Raw genomic sequence first — 22,647 nt, 5'->3', positions numbered from 1 at the left:
ATTTGTGTTACTTAAGCATTCTTGTTGTGGGTAGCTAGCCTGTCACACTGTCTTTTGATGTGCTGTTTAATTATCCGGTAAACCTTTCATGATCCTAATTGACTCCGTTTAGTGTAGTCCCAGAATCCATGACAGCTGGATAAGAAGAAGCCAGAAAAGGTAAATTTCCAATGAAACCTACTTGCTGTAGCCGTATGTAAGCAATCATTATCTACACACATTAAAGAGGTACAATCTTGTATAGTGGCTGCTTGCACAAAATAAGCACCATGTTTATTTTTCATTTCCAAAACTTTTAAACTTGGCCTTCTAGGCCCTTGTCAGCATACAGCATATATAGTGGAACCTCAGTTCGCGAATGTCTCGGAACACGTACAAATCAGTTTATGACCAAAAAGTTTGCCAAACTTTTGCATCTGTTCACGACCACATACTCGGTATACGAACAAGCCAGTTTCCCTTTTGGTTTGTGCGCGCCGATTTCCGCACGTGTTCAGTTTCTCCCTGTGCATTCCCTGTGGAGAGAGAGACACACACACACACACGCGTGTGTGAGAGGGAGGGCTGGACGAATAATGCCAAGAAGGCAGTTAAAGAATGCACTGGGCTTGTTTTTAAAGAGACAGATTCGAGCATTGTTTTAACCTCGTATTTAATGAAGACTTTTTTCTATTGGATTTTTAACCTCCACTTCACTTCTGTTTACAGCAATCGGTTCGTAGCCTGCATTGTTGCAATGCTACTTTTTCTTGAATGTTTATTAAATTAGGGATTTTTCAAATGTTCATTTTTTTCCCCTGTGCTTAAAACTCATTAAAAAGAGTGTTTTTAGCGAGCGGTTCATAGTGCTGTAGCGCAAACTCTTGCAGTGTTAGTTTTCTCTGTTGTTCAAGGTATTCTCCGTGTTATTCAATGTTTTTACATTTAGTTTACTATTACGCTGTGCATTCTATGGTATAATTATATTTCTGCTTAAAAATCTTTTAAAAAAAATATATATTTACATACAGTTTGTACAGTCTGGAACGGATTAATTGTATTTGTATACAATCCTATGGAGGAAATTACTTCGGTTCACGACCAAATCGGGTTACAATTTTGGAACAAATTATGGCCGTGAACCAAGGTTCCACTGTATATACAATAGCTTTAGTCTCCCAGTCCTTACTCAGAATAAATCTGATTTGGAAACCTTAAGACAGCAAATAGTCAACTCGAGTATTTGCTCAAATAATGCTCATTTGGGTTTTCATCCTGATTGTCCAATAGTACATGTACAGGAAAAATCTTTCTTGCTTGTCAAACCAACAAGCAACACCATAGTCACTCGGCAGTTCCAAGATACACAAGTGTATTAAAATACACAACTTCATTTCATTTAAGAAAATACACAAATCAGCTTACCTGATATACAGTACCTCTTATTCTTGTTTCCACTTGTTTGTTTGGTTTTTTTTTTCTAATTTTCAGAGGGAAAGGAAAAACCAAAGACACTTCAAAGATTGAAACAATTGATACAGTTAGCTAAACTTGTAGTCTTGTAGTGCCCATATGCCCGCTGCATTCATTAGGTATGTGGCCAAAAATAGATTCCAGGGCCATGGGAAATGTTTTTTTCTTGGTGGTCTAATCCAGCAGCTGCAAATATTTTGGGAGTGTTGAGTCCATTTGTGTTAATTTACAGTGTTTGAACAAAAAGCAAGTGTCAATGTGGAGTATTGATTAGGATGGGTTGAAGTGCTACTCTTTGTTGGGTGTGGCTACTTACAGGGACACGCTCTTCAGTCATTGGTACCAAGCTTGCTGTACAATTATATATTTGGTGAGTACTTTTTCTAAATGTTAAAAACGTATTTGTTTGGTAATACCTATTCCAGGTTTTTAGTTTGTAAGAATTGTACAGCACCAATTCTAAAGAAGTGTGTAAGCAGATAATGTTAAAGGTGTGTATGCCATACTTTGCATTATAAATGCCATCTGTTAACAGTTTCTGGCTGCTTTAGTTTGTATAGTCTGTCAGTTGGAATAATTGTTGCCTGATTTGAGGCAATATTCACATAAAGCAAGCAACAATGAAGTAATTAAGGAGGACTATTGTGTGTGTATATTTATAGGGTCCTGGTAAATATTCTGTTCTGTGCTGATATTTAGATTCCCCACTCTGATCTCTGAAGAGCTGAAAAAATGCCTACTGTGGTCCCATCTGTCTCAGCCCACTCACTACTGCATCACTGGAACGAATGCTTTTCAAGATGCTCCTCAAACTCTTGTGACATATGGCCCAACAAATCTTTTCTTGTTATTGCCAAGCTACAGTGGTGAGCAGTTTCCAAAATATGTAGGCCCCAAGAGATTTTGCAGGAGGTATGTCTTTTGCATTCATTAATTTGAAACAGAAAAAACGGACCCTATTCCAGCATTTTTGAAAAGCTGTTTGATCTCAAAATTACTGAACTGGTTGGTTGTTTGTCTCTGATACTGGTGGGGGATTAAAAGGAAGCCTCCATATGTGATTACAAAAAGGAACTGAACCTAGAGATCTGTGCCGCCACCACCTGATCAAGGCACCATGCAGTCCTTACATTGATGTATCGAAGGCCAAATGTCTACATGACTAGGGCCCACAATTTACCTCGGCAAGAAATGGTAAATTCCGCGGCATGTGTTTTTTTTTTTTTTTTTTTTATTCCACAGCGTAACGCGGCGCGGCAAATGCAGTACCAGAACTCCGTAAGACTAATTCATTACCCAAGCAAAATAAATGCAATTTTTCTTATTCTTGATCCCTAATAATAATCAATCATAATTCATAATACTAATCAAATGGGTATATCTAAGCGTTCACATCCGTATATTTTAATCCACAGATTTGTTTTAGGCAAATGATGCTGAAACATATGTAGGCATAATATTATTCTCAACAAACGATCGAATAATGATCGAACGCAACGTAAACTTTAGCAAGAGCAGCTTAGCAAGGCAGTCTGTCCTCTACGACATGCCAAAAAGCAGGGATATCAGCTGGAATTACTTCGAGATGCTATGTCCAGATAAGCTTGCCATTCATCTGCTGCAGCCATCATTGTTGACACTGATGGCGCATGATCAGCAAAATTCTTCGATAAGAGTGGTAGCTGTCTTGGATCTAATATTCTCACAGGTCTGAATAGGTCTATTGCTGGCTGTTTGGTTCCCACAAAATATTCTTCAAGTTTAGCGCCAGCATTGTGCTTTGCATCTTCACTGCTGCTGGTTGCAATTGGAAATCCGGACGATTTCGGGCAGGACACTAAGTCAGACACTTTGTTGTAGACATCGACAGCCATGAATGACTGTGCCTGAAAAGAAGCCCGAGTGTTCATAATGGGCTGGCAGTGAACAGATACAAATTCAAGTTCAGCTCTCAGCTCATTAAGTTTATCAGTACTTTGCAGCAACACCGACAGCTTCTTTAACTGGACTGTAGCTCCACTGTGTTCGATTTCAGTAGCAACGAACGAGATATTAATGAGATGATGCAATAGGCTAAAGAAAGAACTTAAAGAAGTAATCGAAACTAATCATACTAATATCAATATGCCTCAATTAGTGAGATTTCATTCAGATTTGGTATTTTCCATGGCAGTTAAGTTAATTCTGCGTCATGGCATTTTACCACTGCAAAACCCTAAATTCCGCGACGTGACATTAAATTCGTAAATCATGGGCCCTACACATGACCACCATCGTCTAATTCTTCCATGTAAAGCTTGACAACCGTGAGGAGTGATTTAGATCATTTGTTAGTTAGAATGCTCAGCTGGAGCTAGGTGGTCTCGTGGCATCGGAACCTCTGCAGATGTATATTTTTTTTTTTTCTCCAGTCCTCTGGAGTTTGTTTTTTCTGCCCACCTGGCCATCAGACCTTGCTTTATTCTTTGTTACTAAGTATTGCCTGATGATGTTTTTATATTTTTGGTTTTTCTTTCTTCATCTTGTAAAGCACTTTGAGCTATCTAGTTTGTATGAAAACGTGCTATGGAAATAAATGTTGTTATAGAGCGAGTCGAAAGCCCAAAAAAACAAAATCAAAGTTTGAAGAGGAAGTGTCATTGAAAAGAGGTCTTTTATGCTAATTGTGGAATTCAGTGAGTAAGCCGGTTATAGGCTCGACAGTGGATTTCCTGGATGATCTGTATTTTTAGGGGTTCACTGTAGGCTGGAATCTTCCTGTGCACTCTTCTGTGAGATACTAGGGATTGCTATTTTGTGTTAGGTATTCAGAAGTTTAAAAGAAAAACCAAAACATTTGACACAGTAGACTGAGAATCTCTCTTTCGAAAAAGGGAGGTACAATACTTCAATAGAGGACTAATTTCTTCTACCCTGAGAAGATTTGGTTCTCTCCTGGCTGAGTCCCATCTTATAAATTTCATTATGATAATCTATAATAATAAAAGGCAAAGCCCTCACTGACTCACTCACTCACTGACTCATCACTAATTCTCCAACTTCCCATGTAGGTAGAAGGCTAAAATTTGGCAGGCTCAATCCTTGCAGCTTACTTACAAAAGTTAAGCAGGTTTCATTTCGAAATTCTACACGTAACGGTCGACAACGTCTGCCATGTTGAACTTTCTTATTTATGGCCCCATCTTCACGAAATTTGGTAGGCGGCTTCCCTGCGCTAACCAAAACCGATGTACGTACTTATTTCGGTGGTATGACGCCACTGTCGGCCGCCATATTGAATTTTCCAAACGTCGCTAATTCTCCAACTTCCCGTGTAGGTAGAAGGCTGAAATTTGGCAGGCCCATTCCTTACAGCTTACTTACAAAAGTTAAGCAGGTTTCATTTTGAAATTCTACGGGTAATGGTCATAACGGTCAACAACGTCCACCATGTTGAACTTTCTTATTCATGGCCCCATCTTCACGAAATTTGGTAGGCGGCTTCCCTGAACTAACCGAAACCAATGTACGTACTTGTTTCGGTGGTATAATGCCACTGTCGGCCGCCATATTGAACTTTTCAACAGTCTTTGTTACTTATGGGCCCATCTTCAAGAAATTTGGTACACGGGTTCCCAACGCTAACTGAATCCTACTTAAGTACATATATACGTCCACAGCCTGCACCTCGGTCACCGTGTAAGGTGGCGTTGGGTCCCCCATCCCAACGCCGCCCACATTGTTGGCTGCCTGCCTATATAAGGCCGTCCGTCCGCTCCAGTCTCTACATTCCCTTCCTTGCTTCGCCACGGGATTCACGTCTCCCTACTGACAACTACAGCCGCCCTTTTTGTTTAATCCACGGCTTCCCCGCTGTTTTATTGTTTGTTTATTACAATTATAGTTATTGTGTAGGTATTTTATACTTACTTTACATTGATCACGTACCCATTTCCTTTATCGTTCCAACCCCCATTATCATGTCTATCGAGGTGATCACCATTGATCAAAGAACTGTCACTTACCGAGTGGTTTCCATGCCCGGAGATGGCACCTACCTTTTCCATTCTCTTTGTTACATATTGCACGGCCATATCAGGCTCACTCTTGATATCCGGAGGAACATTGTGTCTTATGTATTGAATGACTGGGACAGGTTCAAGGTGTGGACTGATGATGGTACAAGAGATCATTATACTACACAGGAGCACTAGAAGAGTGAAATGCTTAAGCCCTTCACCTATGCATCTGCATGTGAGTTGATGGCTGCCGATGAATTGTTCGGTTGTCGCTTTCAAGTGTACCAAAATGGCCAAATATTTTACACCTTTCGACAACCGCCAATGCCTCTTAAACATCTTAGATTGACAGGTGACGATTTCAGTAGTGGACACTTTGATGTTTATGAATGTTTAAACTCTCAAAAGCTGGATGTGATTTTATCGATGAAACCGGTTGTGTGCTTACAACGCTTGACAGATGCCGATTGTCTCTTCAACACAAGTCCTGCAAATGCTGTCGTAATTGAAACAAACCATGAAACTCAAACCGATTATGACAGCAGCAATCCAAGCTGTGAGATTTGACACAAGATTACTGTTCACATGGCCAACTGTAAGTTACATGCACAAGAGTAAGCTCAGTGCACAGCTTGGTCATATTACAACCGGAGGGCCGAACTGACAATGTGGTATACAAAGAGATCCTTAACAAATAATTATTGGCATATTTTCCCTCAGTTTAAAAAGGTTTAATTTTCTTCTTATTAAAAATTTTAATGTAGTACTTCGCCGCTGGGAAGTGCAGGTATTTTGCTAGTTTTAATTTAACAGCCACGTCTATATACTCTTTCTTTCATCAATAAAAACAATACCTGTATTTCCCATTTAGCTAAAAAGTTTAAATTTGGTGGGAGGATACATTGAGGTCACTAGGTGTCCACTAAGAAAGGACATTTTTGAAGTTATCAATATTTGGGGGTAAAAGCACACCCCATAACAGAACAACTAAAAAAAAGAAATTTTGGCCAATAGGTGTGGGTTATTTTATTTATTTTTTTTTAAGGTTGATATCTGTTGTTAATTATAGCGAGTGGAAAATTCTAATGCACTACGTCCCCATGTAAAAACATCACTGACTGCAATTGTACAGAGAAATGGGGCATGCCGGTTTATGCAATGAAGGCCATCTGCAGGAACAAAGTACAATGAACAAAATGCAGTTGAGAAGTACTTGCCACACGAGGGGCTGTGAGAGTAGTCCATTTCATGCAACTGATCCAGCAAGAAAGGTACTTTAATGTTTTACACCCCCTCAATCTTATCTGCACCCTTGTGCAAATGCTGAAGTGGACACAAAAATTCCCATCAGCCAGTGCTGTGCTCTGGACGATTTCATCACCACTTACAAAATTTAAATAAGGGTATCAACCCAAGATGGTTAGCCTCAAACACTTTGGGGTAACCATTTTATTTTCTTGCTGGAGTTCTTTGATGAACCATAAACGGCTTTTGAAGACCTGGAGTGGTGGTTTTCCCCCTTCATGAATCAACTACAATTAAAATAGCAGAGAGAAGGAGTGTACCCTTGGTGAAACGAGCACAGTTTGAAACTTGTATGGCACAGAACTGTCAGTCGCTTTGGTGTACAGGGGTGTGTCACATGTGACAATAAATCTGACAAACTGGTTACACCTCTTTTAATTTGTGGATAGCCTTGCTTTTTCAAAAAAGTCAGCCTGCATATCATCAGGTTCACAAATTTCACATTAAGCCATTTTCTTTAGCTGATGGATGGCTGTTTTTCAGATTGTAATAAGAATAATTAGTAACTTTTATTCAAACATACTGTATACTGATGCATTACTAATTTTAGGCTTTGATGCTCACAGAGCATGGAGATTTTTAGCAGTTTTACAACTTTAAATCATCCATGTACCATTACTGAAGACCCCTTTAATACGGAGTTCTACTGCAGTATCTTTCACAACCCCTCCACCAAGGGCTGCAGCAGTAAGCAGCCCAAGTAAACTAATAATATTGTATACAGATAGTTATCGTATTGACACACTTAAGCACGAGGTCTCGGCCTCTCTTTTTTTTGTGCCAGTTTCAAGCCCGAATAAATGGGAAGGATTAGCGTCAGGAAAGGCATCCAGCCATAGAAATCCTGCCAAAACCTCTATTGAAGAAGTCTGGTCAAAGAACTAACAACCCCATATAAAAATGGGAATAGCGAAAGAAAAAGAAAACCGTGTGGTATAATATTTAGATTCATTCAGCATTCTTGTATTGCAACATTTAAGTGCAGATGACGTTAGAAATGGACCTTGTGCTCAAGTGTGCCAATACGTTTACTATCTGTATACAATATTTATTAGTTCAAACAAAGGCCCTTTTGTTTTAAATTTCAGATACGAGCCTTGAACCATTATTTGACATATCCCTGCAGCACAGATGCTTTCCGATTCTCTATCTTTGCTGGACTAGTGCTGTTTTCCATCTTTAACAGTTGTTCTGGTGTGGACAGCTGAGAGGAGGGTTTACAGCAATTCTGCGTTGGTGGAGGGAAATGAATTTTAGCTCCTCTGCAGTCTGTTTTGTGGGTGTTTTTTGGAAACCTTAGCAGTAAGTATTTGCAAACTGTCATTTGTTCTTTTGATGGCAGGGCATTGTAGTGTTACGGTGAGAATATAAATATCGTAGACTGATAGATATATGGATAAATCTATTAATATATTCCTACATCTATTTGTTGATGCATATAGCACATGGAAACGTGGGCAGAAAGGTCAAAAAAAAAAAAAGTCCACAGACTAGGCAAAGCAGATATACAAGTCGGTCATAAACCAAGTGGCAGCAAGTCAAGTAACAAATGTTGAACCTTGAAATGATAAAGGCAGAGCATTTTAAATAAGCTTCCTTATTACGCATTCACATTTGTAAGTGTTGTTAAAACACCACAAAGGCTTTCATCTGTCTGTCTGTCTAATTATACAGTAAGATGGGGCCTGACAAAAGTGTGCTAAACTTGAAGAGCAAGCTGAATCACCTAATTTGGGCACTAAAGCATTGATTCCTACTATACACCCAAGCCTGAGGGCATGTAGCTTTTAAAAATGTGAGGAGTTTCAACTTCGTAATTATTGTATTGGGCCACATCTAAATTGAGTCTGTGGAGCCTCCCCAGAATATTACAGGTTTCTTTAAATTGTCCTTTTGATACTTTTTGATGTGGCATATTAGGTCAACACTCTCTGAAACTATTCATCCCTGCCCAGCCAGCTGCGACTCAAGAATTTAGTCGTGCCCAACTGGTTGCCACTCAAGGATTGGTCCATCCAGCCTCCTGCATTACTAATGGCCCTAATCCTCGTAATTTACCTGTACTTCATGACTAATGTTGTGAGATTTTTTTTTGAGTTGGAAGTGACAAGATACAGTGGGTACGGAAATTATTCAGACCCCCTTCAATTTTTCACTCTGTTATATTGCAGCCATTTGCTAAAATCATAATTTTTTTCCCTCATTAATGTACACACAGCACCCTATATTGACAGACAAAAAAAAGAATTTTTGAAATTGTTGCAGATTTATTAAAAAAGAATAACTGAAATATCACATGGTCCCAAGTATTTAGACCCTTTGCTCAGTATTTAGTAGAAGCACCCTTTTGAGCTAATACAGTCATGAGTCTTCTTGGGAAAGATGCAACAAGTTTTTCACACCTGGATTTGGGGATCCTCTGCCATTCCTCCTTGCAGATCCTCTCCAGTTCTGTCAGGTTGGATGGTAAACGTTGGTGGACAGCCATTTTAGGTCTCTCCAGAGATGCTCAATTGGGTTTAAGTCAGGGCTCTGAGTGGGCCATTCAAGAACAGTCACAGAGTTGTTGTGAAGCCACTCCTTCGTTATTTTAGCTGTGTGCTTAGGGTCATTGTCTTGTTGGAAGGTAGACCTTCGACCCAGTCTGAGGTCCTTAGCACTCTGGAGAAGGTTTTTGTCCAGGATATCACTTGGCCGCATTCATCTTTCCCTCGATTGCAACCAGTCGTCAACCAGTCGTCCTGTCCCTGGAGCTGAAAAACACCCCCACAGCATGATGCTGCCACCGCCATGCTTCACTGTGGGGACTGTATTGGACAAGTGATGAGCAGTGCCTGGTTGTCTCCACACATACCGCTTAGAATTAAGGCCAAAAAGTTCTATCTTGGAGTTTGCTAAGAGACACCTGAAGGACTCTGAGATGGTGAGAAATAAGATTTTCTGTTCTGATGAGACCAAGATAGAACTTTTACGTTTACCATCCAACCTGACAGAACTGGAGAGGATCTGCAAGGAGGAATGGCAGAGGATCCCCAAGTCCAGGTGTGAAAAACTTGTTGCATCTTTCCCAAGAAGACTCATGGCTGTATTAGCTCAAAAGGGTGCTTCTACTAAATACTGAGCAAAGGGTCTGAATACTTGGGACCATGTGATATTTCAGTTTTTCTTTTTTAATAAATCTGCAACAATTTCAAAAATTATTTTTTTTGTCTGTCAATATGGGGTGCTGTGTGTACATTAATGAGGGAAAAAATTAATTTAAATTTCTTTTTCCCTTGTTGAAATTTGTCTTAATTTGAATTTTTTGCTTTTATGTAACACTGGTTAGTATGTGGGTGGCATGGTGGTGCGATGGTAGTGCTTGCTGGCTGATAGTAAGAAGACTGGGGTTCATTGCGCGGAGTGTTTCCTGTGTGGAGTTTGCATGTTCCCTCATGTTCATGCGAGTTTCCTCTCGCACACCAAAGACCTACAGGTTAGTTGAACTGACATGGCTAAACTGGCCTGTGTGTATTCACCCCCAGTGCTCTGTCCAGGTGGTGGTCCTGCCTTGTGCCTGATGATTGCTGGGATAGACTCCAGCTGCCCTGTGACCCTGCCCTGGATAAGCTGGTTAAGAAATTGGATGGATAGATGGATGTTTTCACTTGAGCTTCAAATCTTTAGGGTTTTGACAACTCGTGTCTGTTTTAGCTTTGGATTGTTTTTAGTTTTCTTTCAGTACCTACATCTATCATGTAAGCCTGAAGGCAGCAGCCCCACTGAAAGTGCAAAGTTGGCCTCCCTGCACTGCCTTGTGGTGTACAATTTGCAGTGATTACAGCCACCTTCATTTTTGTAATAAACAGGAATGCAGTCAAGTGGGTGCCATAATAAATAAACTGCCATCTAGCAGACCTGCAGATTTTCATCGGCACCAACTGAGAGTTCACTTGAAGTTACTTCTGAGTTGCCACTAATATTTGAGTTTTGTAAGAAAGCAGTAAGCAGAGTCGCCGGGTTTTCTGAAAAGAAGAAGCAAACAAAATTTTAAAAAATTGGGGAAAGTCCCAATGCCATTATTTTACAAAGTCCTCATACTAATCACACATACCACTGAGATGTAAGACGTATCATATTGTGTGTCGGGTATTCTTTGGCCGGTTGACTAAAACCACCAAAATTTCCTCTTCACATACTGCTTCGGTTAACTGGTTGTTTTCAGAACCTTCTACTGCAGTATCACTGTATGCTACATTCAGCACCCATGGTTACTTTTGATGGCTTGGTCATGGTGGCCATCCACAGGGAATGCCTGGTGCAGGTAACCTGTTCAATTTCAGTGCAAGTGCCAGTCCTCTTGCTTTTATTGTACATGTTCTTATTCATTTATTTTTTAATCCATTCAATACAAAGGAACATTAACTTGTAAAATATGGCAAGCAAATATCATGACTAAATGAATTTCATTTGCAGTTTTATATTTGATAGTGTTTGCCATATTATTTCTTGGTAGTGTGACAGATTAGGGCTTTGTCATTGCCTTGAACCCTCAGACCACTCGTCAGACACCAGGTAAAAGTCCAATAATAATATTTATTATAATAATAAAGTGCACAAAGCACGCTCCTCTCCACAATTCTCAATAAACCAATCACAATAATCGAAATCTCAACCCTCCACTCCCATACGCTTAGCCACCCTGCCTCCCAACTCGCCTCGTCTGTCTGGGATTTCCCAGAGTCCTTTATAGTCCTTGACCCGGAAGTGTTTGTCCCTCAGTCCATGTGACTTTCTATCACTTCCGGGTCAGGTGAAAACTTCTTTCAAATTTCTTCTGTTCATGTGACTGGGACGTACTTCTGGGGTGTAGGAAAAATAGTCCCTGGGCCTCCCTACAGCGACTCCTGGTGGCACCCATGATATCCAGCAGGGTTGTGCATTAAAAGTCCACTGTCCATAATTCCCTGCTTGCATTCGGGGCTCCTCCATGCTGCAAGGAGGGCTCCATCTGGCGGCCTGGGGGTATAGGCCGGAATGAACGGCCGGTCATGTACCACAGTAGTTTTGCAATTTTATACTGCTTTTCAGTAAAAGGACCTTTATTGTTATGTGAACAAGATGAGAGTTCAAGGCAGTTTCCATCAATTACAAGATTGATACAGTCTGAGGTGGTGTGCTGACATGGTGTTGCAGCTAAACTCTGTACCATAGATAGACCGAACTTATTTGCTCCTGGGGAAGGTCTGGGCCTATATGGGGTGTGTAGTGAGAGCTGGCGAACATCAAAGTTGGTTCTTGGGTACTGACTGCCTGCACACAGCCAGTTTTTTGGCATTTCTTAGAATTCAATCAAACGAGGGACTGCAGATTTGAGTTGCAACATTTGGTGTTTTTTGTTAGTGGCTTTCTATGTGCAAGTCACTCACTAGTGGAGCATTGTGATGGATTGCTGCTTGTGCCAGCCTATCTTGACAGATCCTGCCAACAAAGACTTTTATATTTGAGACTGTGAGACTGAAACCATGACAAATGATAGCTTTGGAAAACCACACTTATAGAGTATATACATTTACTGCCTAATTGTGAGTACTGTAGTCACTTAACATTAGCAGCATTCTGCACTCTTCCAGACTGCTATCAATTTTGACAAGCTGCTTTTTCCTTTTTTCTTTTTTTATTTTCTGCCATATTGATCGACATATTAATTAAAAATGGCAGCAGGTTTAAGTGGTCCAAATCCTAAGTTAAACCTTCCTGCTCTGGTCTGATTAATGAGCCTGGCAAGGCATGGTATTTGCATTTCAGTGTCCTGTGTCTTATGCCACAGCTTTAACAGCACACATACATTTCTCTTCATCTGCATTTTGGTGCTAATGCACTGTATTATAAAGGGGAGAGATTATAAGTTGAAGTTCTGTATTCGGGGGGTGGGATTCTAAGCATTTAACATATTTAGTAATTTTTTCATTTATTTCTTACAGTGGTGCTGGAACAAGTGGAGGGGAACAAGAAGAGGAAAGCTGGCAGCCCCCTGACAATGAACTGACATCAAAGCTAGTTGCCCAAATAGAATTCTACCTCTCTGATGAGAACTTGGAGAAAGATGCTTTCCTGCTCAAACATGTCCGCCGTAACAAGCTTGGTTATGTCAGTGTCAAGCTGCTCACCTCCTTCAAGAAGGTACATATTTACAAAAAAAAAAAATGTTAACAAGCATGAGGTGTCTTTGCACTCTTGGTACAATAATGTGCTTAAGTGTTGAGATCCAGGAGTGTTGGCCTTGGAAGTTATCCATCCATCCATCCATTATCCAACCCGCTATATCCTAACACAGGGTCATGGGGGTTCTGCTGCAGCCAATCCCAGCCAACACCGGGCGTAAGGCAGAAAACGAACCCCGTGCAGGGTGCCAGCCCAATGCAGCCGTGGAACTTAGTACTACTGAAATTTTTGGCTGATGCAATAATAGCCATTTGACTAAGCATTAATATTGTTAGTTCAGAATAATTTTTGATATGATATATAATTTTTATTTTTTTAATTTTTTTTTTGGGACCTGACTGCAACAATGCCCTGTTCCCAGTAACACCCTGCTACCACAGTATTTATACATGTACTAAATAACAAGGCAAGCAAACACTGACCGAACATTGTCATCACCCACAGTATCTCAAAGGTCTGCTCTCCGCACAGGATAATTTAGATTTTTCCCCCCTGGTTATTTACAGTCAAAGTTTATCAAAGGGGTCATCAATCATATTTGTTCTTATCGTGGAAATTAGAATGGGGTGTAGTTTTTCCACAATCACAGGAATCATTGTTTATATATTCAAAAAATGCTTTAGTGCTGTCCAGTTAACTCCAAAAATCAAATAATCAGGCACTTAAGTAGCCATTTGGCATACATCTATTGTATTTGTAGTCTTTCAGCTGACTGCAGTGGCAACATTTGTAGAGTAGATGTTGTCTTATTGGTGTCAGATGTTTCATCTCTTTATTCCAGCCAGTCACTTTATTCCAGCTGGACACTTAATAACAAAAAACAAAGAGCAACAGACCTGCATTGTTAATCTCTCCTCATACACACCAAATGAAGCAGAGATTTCAGTACTCACAAAGGGACTCTCATATTGTCCTGCAAAGCCCATTGACAACATCAGACTCTGCAGTGATATGGAAGAATTCTTCAGAAAACTCAGACTAAAAGAATTTTTCCACAACAAAGAGAACGGTAACACACAGGAACCAACAACAAGCAGTTACAACAACCCCACCAGTAAATCCACATGGACACCAGAAGCTGGCAGAAACCCCTCCCTGGATAATTATATAGACTGCTTCCGACAGAGAGTAAAAACAGGGATCTTAAACAGGCAGCAAAATCGGATAGAAAACATCACTGGGGAAGAGCGGAGAGCCATACATTCACTAAGAGATAATACAGAAATCATTATCAAACCAGCAGACAAAGGGGGTGCTTTAGTCATCATGAACACATCAGACTATATACAGGAGGCACAAAGACAATTGTCGAATACTATGCATTATTATAAACTGCAAGAAGACCCAACAGATCTCTACAAAAAGGAACTAAAAAAGATAGTAAGTAGCTTTCCTCTTGACATCAGGGATCAGGTAAACAGTTTAATTCCTGAGAACCCCAAAATGGGTTACTTCTACATGCTTCCTAAAATCCACAAAGAAGGGAACCCAGGAAGGCCCATCATCTCAGGAATTGGCTCCCTGACAGAAAAGGTTTCAGGTTGGGTGGAACACATTCTTAAACCTCTCGCCCGCAACACAACCAACTACATCCAGGACACCACTGACTTCTTAAAAAACTGTCTGCTTTGGGCCCTTACCTGAGGGAACCTTACTGGCCACAATGGATGTTGAGGCCCTGTATACAAACATCCCCCATGATGATGGCATACTGGCATGTGAAACGTACCTCGGACAACATGATTTACCCACAAAGTCAGTAATAGAAATGATAAAATTCACTCTGACACATAATCTATTCTCTTTTGGACAAGATTGCTACTTGCAACAAATGGGGACTGCAATGGGCTGTCGGTTTGCACCTCACTATGCAAACCTATTTATGGCAAAATTGGAGGAAGATTTCATGTCAATGTGCATCTTAAAACCAATGTTATATCTCCGTTACATAGATGACATCTTCATAATCTGGACTGCCAGTGAGAAGGACCTCCTCCATTTTCATAATGAATACAATTCTTTTCACCCCAACATAAAGCTGAAGCTGAATTACTCAGAAACAGAAGTCAGCTTCCTTGACACCACAGTTCAACTGAAAAACAACACCCTTGTAACTTCTGTTTTTCACAAACCAACAGACAGACGGACCTACCTAAGAAGTGATAGCTTTCACCCCAAACATATAAGGCGTCCATTATTTTTAGCCAAGCCATGCAGTACAATCGTATTTGCTCAGACCCGACAGACCGGGATCAACAACTGCAGGAGCTCAGACAAGAATTCATCAAACAAGGTTATACCCCCAAAACAACAGACACTCGAATACGAAGAGCTACTGCCATACCCAGAGAGAACCTTCTAGAATATAAAAACAAAGACAACAAGAACCGCATCCCCCTTGTTGTCACCTACAACCCACATCTTGAAACACTTCGAAAAACTATAAAGGAACTTCAGCCAATACTAAACAAAGACCAAACACTAAAAAATGTATTTCCTGAACCTCCTCTCCTGGCATACAGAAAACCACCAAACCTTCAGCAACTTATTGTCCGAAGCTCCCTAAATGAACTGACAGCAAATGGCACATCTCCCTGCCTACAGAAAAGATGTAAAACGTGTGCCCACATCTACAATACAGACCGTATAGTTATACCACACTGCCGACTTGAACATCACATAAAGGTATCATTTTCCTGCAGATCATCCAATGTTGTCTACCTAATTCTCTGCATGAAATGTCCTGACACTGCACTCTATGTGGGAGAAACTGGACAAACACTCCGCCAGAGAATGAATTTGCACAGATTCCACATTAAACATGGCAACACAGATGTTCCTGTAGCGGCCCACTTCAACAGCCATGGATACTGTGAGAGGGACTTTAAAGTCACAGTGCTTATGGGCAACTTCAAAACACAGCAAGAGAGAAAAGAATGGGAAGTTAAGCTCATGTTAAAATGTAATACATTACAGCATGGCTTGAACAGAGACAAGAGTTTTATAGCCAGGTATGAAGACTGTTTGCATCTCTCAGACTGACACAGATAACCCGACTACAGATCTGCATTGTTTTGAAAAACTTCACAAACTTCAAAGGACTTTATTGGACAGTTATCTTATCTAAAGATCTTGACCATACATTGTTCTTCTATCCCCTGTTAAATTAATCTTAGCCTGAAAGAACCTATTAATTTTTTACATTTAAGAGTTTTCATTCAAAAATTTACCATTGTTGTTTCTTGTCCTAGTGTGTGGATATAAACACAGGAAAATTCAGTTTCTGTATTGCATCTTGCCTGAAGGGGCCTGAGTTGCCTAGAAAGCTTGCATATTGTAATCTTTTTAGTTAGCCAATAAAAGGTGTCATTTTGCTTGGCTTTTCTCTACTTCCAGCCAGTCAATAACTGTAATATATTTAATATAGTAATTGAGTGAATCCAATAGGCAACTGTTCTTAACCAGAATGATGCCAAAAAGACACAAATGTTAATAGCAGTATGTGTGTGTATGTGTAGTGCTCAAAGTACAGTGTATTTAAGTGGATCACAAAGAACAATCGAAAGAAAAACAAAACTCTATTTTAGCTCGTCCATCGATGCAGGTTGCTGAACCTCCCTGGCGCTCACACTTGCCAACTTTTCCAGTTACGTAAAGACATTGAATCCCCCTTCCCCAACACACTTCCTCCTTCTGCAATATGAACCTTGGCCTCCTCATTCACCTAGTGAACCTTAGTCTCAGATAATCGCCCTAAACTACTACTCCCTCTGGCTTAAGGCAGCTTTAAACTTGCTGCTACTCCAGAGGTTGCCTTCAACCAAGCCTCAGAACTGTTTCATTGGCTGGAAGGCTCGATCTTAAAGGGCATCATATCAGGGATTTTGTCAGCTGCTCCTTGTCTTTTATAAAGTAACACAGCCAGGGCAGGGAACTCCACCAAGCACTATTCTTCCAGGGAACGCAGCTTACTTCTCACTACTGTTCTTTCTTCCATATTTACAGTATTGTTGGTGCCTTTTAACTATTCCACTTCTGGGGCGTCTTACCTAAAATGGTCTGAATGCCCACTGCCTTCCTACACTAGTCCCCTCTGCCAGTGGAGCTTATTTGCTTGCTCATTTTGTTTCTGCATTTATTTACTGTCCTATGCCACTTTAGATGTATTCTTTTTGTCATACTGGCACTGTTGTCTACTGCTTTATTGCTCCATTAATAAATCAGAATGAGCAAATGCAAAGCTGAAAGAGGAGATTAGGGCAAAAACAGTTTCACTTGCGTGACCTGCAGCGGACATGCTGCCATTGTTTCTTTTACTAGCCAAGTTGGATGTTTTGTTTTTTTTTTTCTATTTTATTCATTTTGGCATGTACTTGAGAGTTTTTTTTTTTTATTATTACGTATTTCTTGAACTTCTGTAAAAAGCTACATTTTCTTGTTGGAACAGACACCGTAATTTCTGTCTATACTCCCCGTATATGCATTGGTCTCCTGTGATCCTGAGTTGGATTAAGTAGATTTGGTCATTTTGTGTAGAACTTTCAATCTTTTTTTGTTCAGTTTAATGTTTTGTTTCTTTTTCCCCTTATTTGTTAAAGAAGTGTATTCATATTTAATATAAAAAAACTAATTCATTGCTGTACTGCATGGTGCTTAAAAGGTATACATATTTTGTTGTCACAACTTTTGTGCAAATTTACATTACAACTAGGGGGTTTGCCCCCTGCTCACTTCGATCGCCAACAACCCCAAGGCCTGCGCTACGTTCCAGCCACTTCGTGACTCTCCTCCGAAAACACCTCTTAAAAGGTGATACAATGGGAAACAAATACAGTGTGGTTTTTGAAAACCTCCTCTTTGCTCGATCAGCTACTGGCTTGCATCTCGCATTGCACTTGAAACATTCAAAAGCCTGAACAGCAGCTGTCCTACTCTTTTTTTGTCTTTTATTTCCAGCCTCGGGGCTCATGGTTAAATATCTTGGCACAAAGTCTCATCTCACGGGATGCGAGTTCTTGATATTTTTTAGTTTATAATTTTAAAAAACGGAATATGAATCTGAAAATCTAATGCATTAAAGTTCAATAAAATCTGAAAAGAATGATCCCAAACATTATATATTTAGGTTTTAAAATAAGCCCGATCTAAAAACGTCGTATCAAATCTTTGCGGTTTTAGGGGGAAAAAAAAAAATATATATATATATGTGTGTGTGTGTGTGTGTGTGTGTGTGTGTGTGTGTGTGTGTGTGTGTGTGTGTGTGTGTATATATATATATATATATGTGTGTATATATACTGTATATATAATATTAGAGAGAGAGTTGGTAGGACATATAACTGCTTAAGTATACATTTATTTTACCTTTGCAAAACTCAAAAGGGAACATACAATATAGTGGCCATTATAATCTTCTCATTTTTGGTCACACTGTTACAGGATTAAACCCATTGAAATTGGGAGTGTTTGCCTCAGAGACCCTGGGCGTCCTTTTATTGCATGTCGGTCTCTTATGGTTTATTTGGCATTTGCCATTACACAAGGTGACTTCCAACATTCCTCTCTTATTCGCGAATTCACATTTATTTTACAGGCAGATTTTTTTTTTATTATTATTTTTTTTTTTTTTTTTAAACGCATGATAACTGTCCAGATATGGATTGAGCCAGCAACTTTGAGGCACCACATTGTCTGCCTCCATTTAACTTACATGGCATGAATGACAAACAGTGGTAAGAAAGTAGACAGAGAAAGTTAGAGTTGGGGCACCACCCTGTGACCCCATATTGACAGACAAAAAAAAAAAAGAATTTTTGAGATTGTTGCAGATTTATTAAAAAAGAAAAACTGAAATATCACATGGTCCTAAGTATTCAGACCCTTTGCTCAGTATTTAGTAGAAGCACCCTTTTGAGCCAATACATCCATGAGTCTTCTTGGGAAAGATGCAACAAGTTTTTCACACCTGGATTTGGGGATCCTCTGCCATTCCTCCTTGCAGATACTCTCCAGCTCTGTCAGGTTGGATGGTAAACGTTGGTGGACAGCCATTTTTAGGTCTCTCCAGAGATGCTCAAATGGGTTTAAGTCAGGGCTCTGGCTGGGCCATTCAAGAACAGTCACAGAGTTGTTGTGAAGCCACTCCTTCGTTATTTTAGCTGTGTGCTTAGGGTTATTGTCTTGTTGGAATGTAAACCTTCGGCCCAGTCTAAGGTCCTTAGCACTCTGGAGAAGGTTTTTGTCCAGGATATCCCTGTACTTGGCCGCATTCATCTTTCCCTCGATTGCAACCAGTCGTCCTGTCCCTGCAGCTGAAAAACACCCCCACAGCATGATGCTACCACCGCCATGCTTCACTGTGGGGACTGTATTGGACAAGTGATGAGCAGTGCCTGGTTGTCTCCACACATACCGCTTAGAATTAAAGCCAAAAAGTTCTATCTTGGTCTCATCAGACCAAAGAATCTTATTTCTCACCATCTCAGAGTCCTTCAGGTGTCTTTTAGCAAACTCCATGCGGGCTGTCATGCGTCTTGCACTGAGGAGAGGCTTCCGACAGGCCACTCTGCCATAAAGCCCTGACTGGTGGAGCCTGGACTTCTCTAGCTCTAGGAAGGATTCTGGTCGTCCAAACGTCTTCCATTTAAGGATTATGGAGGCCACTGTGGTCTTGGGAACCTTAAGTGCAGCAGAAGTTTTTTTTTTTTTTTTTTGTAACCTTGGCCAGATCTGTGCCTTGCCACAATTCTGTCTCTAAACTCTTCAGGCAGTTCCTTTGACCTCATGATTCTCATTTGCTCTGACATGCATTGTGAGCTGTAAGGTCTTATATAGACAGGTGTGTGGCTTTCCTAATCAAGTCCAATCAGTATAATCAAACACAGCTGGACTCAAATGAAGGTGATCTCAAGGATGAGCAGAAGAAATGGAAAGCACCTGCGTTAAATATATGAGTGTCACAGCAAAAGGTCTGAATACTTGGGACCATGTGATATTTCAGTTTTTCTTTTTTAATAAATCTGCAACAATTTCAAAAATTCTTTTTTTTGTCTGTCAATATGGGGTGCTGTGTGTACATTAATGAGGAAAAAAAATAATTTAAATGATTTCAGCAAATGGCTGCAATATAACAGAGTGAAATTGAAGGGGGTCTGAATACTTTCCGTACCCACTGTAGTTCGTCCTTCTCCATTGTGCTACAGTTAATTTTCTGAAGCTGAATCAAATGCACTCCTTTATTTAGTACGCCAATTTTTGTCCTTGTCAGTGCTTTGAATATTGAATGGTCTTTGTGTCAATACTAGAAAGAAACGGCTAATCGTTTTTTCCCTTTCTGTTTCTTCGCCAGGTTAAACATCTGACAAGAGACTGGAGAACAACAGCTTTTGCTTTGCGACACTCTCAGCTGCTGGAGCTAAATGAGGAGGGGCGCAAGGTGCGACGTAAAACACCAGTGCCAATATTTGCCAGTGAGAATTTGCCTAGCCGCATGCTGCTGGTGACCGATCTGCATTTATGGCCAGAGCTGGGAGTGGTTGTGGTTGAGAACAACACCGGGCCAACGCAGCAGGAGAAGATCATGGAGCACCTGCTGAAGGTGTTTGGAGCGTATGGTGTTATTTCTTCTGTACGCATCCTCAGGCCTGGAAAAGAGCTGCCACCTGATCTCAAGAAGCTTAGTGGCCGCTACACCCAGCTGGGTACCAGCGAGTGTGCCATTGTGGAGTTTGAAGAAGTTGATGCCGCTATTAAAGCTCATGAAGCTATGGGTGAGAAAGAGGCAGCAGTTGGTGCAGGAGAGGATGAGAACACTACAGTTATAACCACAACAGGACCTAAGGTGGTCCTCATCGGAACGAAGCCCCCTAAGAAGAAAGTTTTAAAGGAACGTCAAAAGGAAGATGGTCCTAAAAAGAACCGTTCCCTCAATAGCCGTGTTCGAGAATTGCAGTACCTGGGAGATGACTCTGCCTGCAGTTCTTCTGAGACAGAAAGCAACCCTAACTCCCCAAGGCAGACTCGCAAAGATCAGCTCAATAACAAGTTGAGCCCACCAGTGGGTGGCTTCCATCAGAATAATCATTTGAGCCCCAGTGTATCTCCCCGCTCCAGTCCCTGGAATAGCCCCAGAACGAGCCCCTCTGTTCAGCGCAAGACTCCTCCGTCCCGTAAGTCGCCACTAGCATGCGAGGGCAAACTGAGCCCTGAGCCCGGACGGAAGTGGGCAGACTATTCCTCGGACAGTAGCCTGACTCCTTCAGGAAGCCCATGGGTGCAACGCCGGAAGCAAGTTGCTTCTCAGGAAAGTAGTCCTGTTGGTAGTCCAATGCTAAACCGTAAGATTCAAAATGCAGATGGTCTACCCCCGGGGGTCGTGCGGCTTCCACGGGGGCCCGATGGAACAAAGGGCTTCCACAATTCTGCCTCGGGGGCAGACAAGAGCAGAACAATCCCACAAGAGTAGCAAGTCACTCCTGTGCAAACCTTGGGAAACCTGCATCCAGCCTCGAAAAGCTAACATTCCATATTCTCTGTAACTTTTTTTTTTTTTTCTTTTCCCCATGGCTGTTTATTGGTAATGAGAAGTCATAAGCTGTATTTTTATTTGTCTTTGTTTAATATTATGCACAGACTGTGCGCTAAAGTATTTTTGTTTTAGAGAGGTATTTTTTTTATGTATGTACAGTATATATAACATGGGAGCAGTGTTGGGATTGCTCAAAAAATCCTTGGGTTGTAAGTAATGTGGAATATCGCAGCTTGTGCGGACTTTAATGTATTTAGTTTCCTTTTTATATTTTTTACTAGCCATGAATTTTTTTGTTTTTTTGTTTTTTTTTTTAAATGGGTGGGTTAATTGCATAAAGCTGTCTTGGCATCCCCAGGGTGTGGGATATTCAATCACTTGATAAACCAGTTTGGTTTAATGGAGTGCATGTCGTCTTCGTAGGCTTGTCCACCTTGGTGATCTTCTAAGTTCAGGAGCAGAGGTGACCCGTGTGTCTGTTTGGAAGCAAAATGAAAAGAATGTGAAGTGCTTGTGCCGTCTCTGTCCAGGTGTTCATCAAAGCGGTAATGCAGCCAGAAGGGTTTATGTTGTTTGTTTGTTTGTTTGTTTTTTATTCTGTTTACATGTTGACTACAAATCGTATGTTGCAATGATGGTTTATGCAAGAGAAGATGAACAGTAGACACTTAATTTTTGAAGTTTTGATATCTTTCCTTTTTTGGACAATGGAGATTATATCAGTTGGGTGGGCTTTTTTTTTTGTTAAACAGGAAATGGGCGGCTGGGAGAGAGAAGGAACATTCAGGACTTTGTAGGGAGAACAAGTGCGTGCAGGTTTCACTTCAATATGAAACCCCTGTTCTGCCATCTGAATCATTCTATGCTGTACAAATGTGAGCTAAAACATTGGACAAATAAATGAGTCAAATTGCACTGACGGCTAATCATTTCTGAAATGTCCTCCTTTGGCGTTCACGTTGGTATTCTATCTATATCATCAGAAAGTGCCCACCTAGTTTGAAGATTAAACATGCTTAGTGGACTGAGCTGCTTTCCTGTGTGTGGAAGTTAACTTGACAGCATAGTTCACATTCTACAACACTTTGTCAGATTGTCTTTCAGTTTTCAGTCCACAACAGCCAAACCCTATACCACCTTATTAAAAGGGCAAGTGTCTGT

The 22,647-nt window shown here is 40.6% G+C and overlaps 1 protein-coding gene across 1 annotated transcript in view; it reads left to right on the top strand.

Annotated features, from left to right (window-relative positions):
• larp6a (La ribonucleoprotein 6, translational regulator a) overlaps positions 1 to 22,401 on the top strand; it is a 42,764-nt gene extending 20,363 nt beyond the window's left edge. Inside the window, exons 2-3 of the mRNA XM_039773192.1 lie at positions 12,719 to 12,917; positions 20,308 to 22,401. Of these exons, the coding sequence (XP_039629126.1) occupies positions 12,719 to 12,917; positions 20,308 to 21,423 (1,315 nt within the window). The 3' untranslated portion in view covers positions 21,424 to 22,401. The remainder of the gene's footprint in view (positions 1 to 12,718; positions 12,918 to 20,307) is intronic.
• Positions 22,402 to 22,647: the final 246 nt, after the last annotated feature.

Source organism: Polypterus senegalus, chromosome 12 (genome assembly GCF_016835505.1).
Source record: "Polypterus senegalus isolate Bchr_013 chromosome 12, ASM1683550v1, whole genome shotgun sequence".
In the NCBI taxonomy this organism is placed as follows: Eukaryota; Metazoa; Chordata; class Cladistia; order Polypteriformes; family Polypteridae; genus Polypterus; species Polypterus senegalus.
This window is presented reverse-complemented; position numbering and strand designations above follow the sequence as displayed.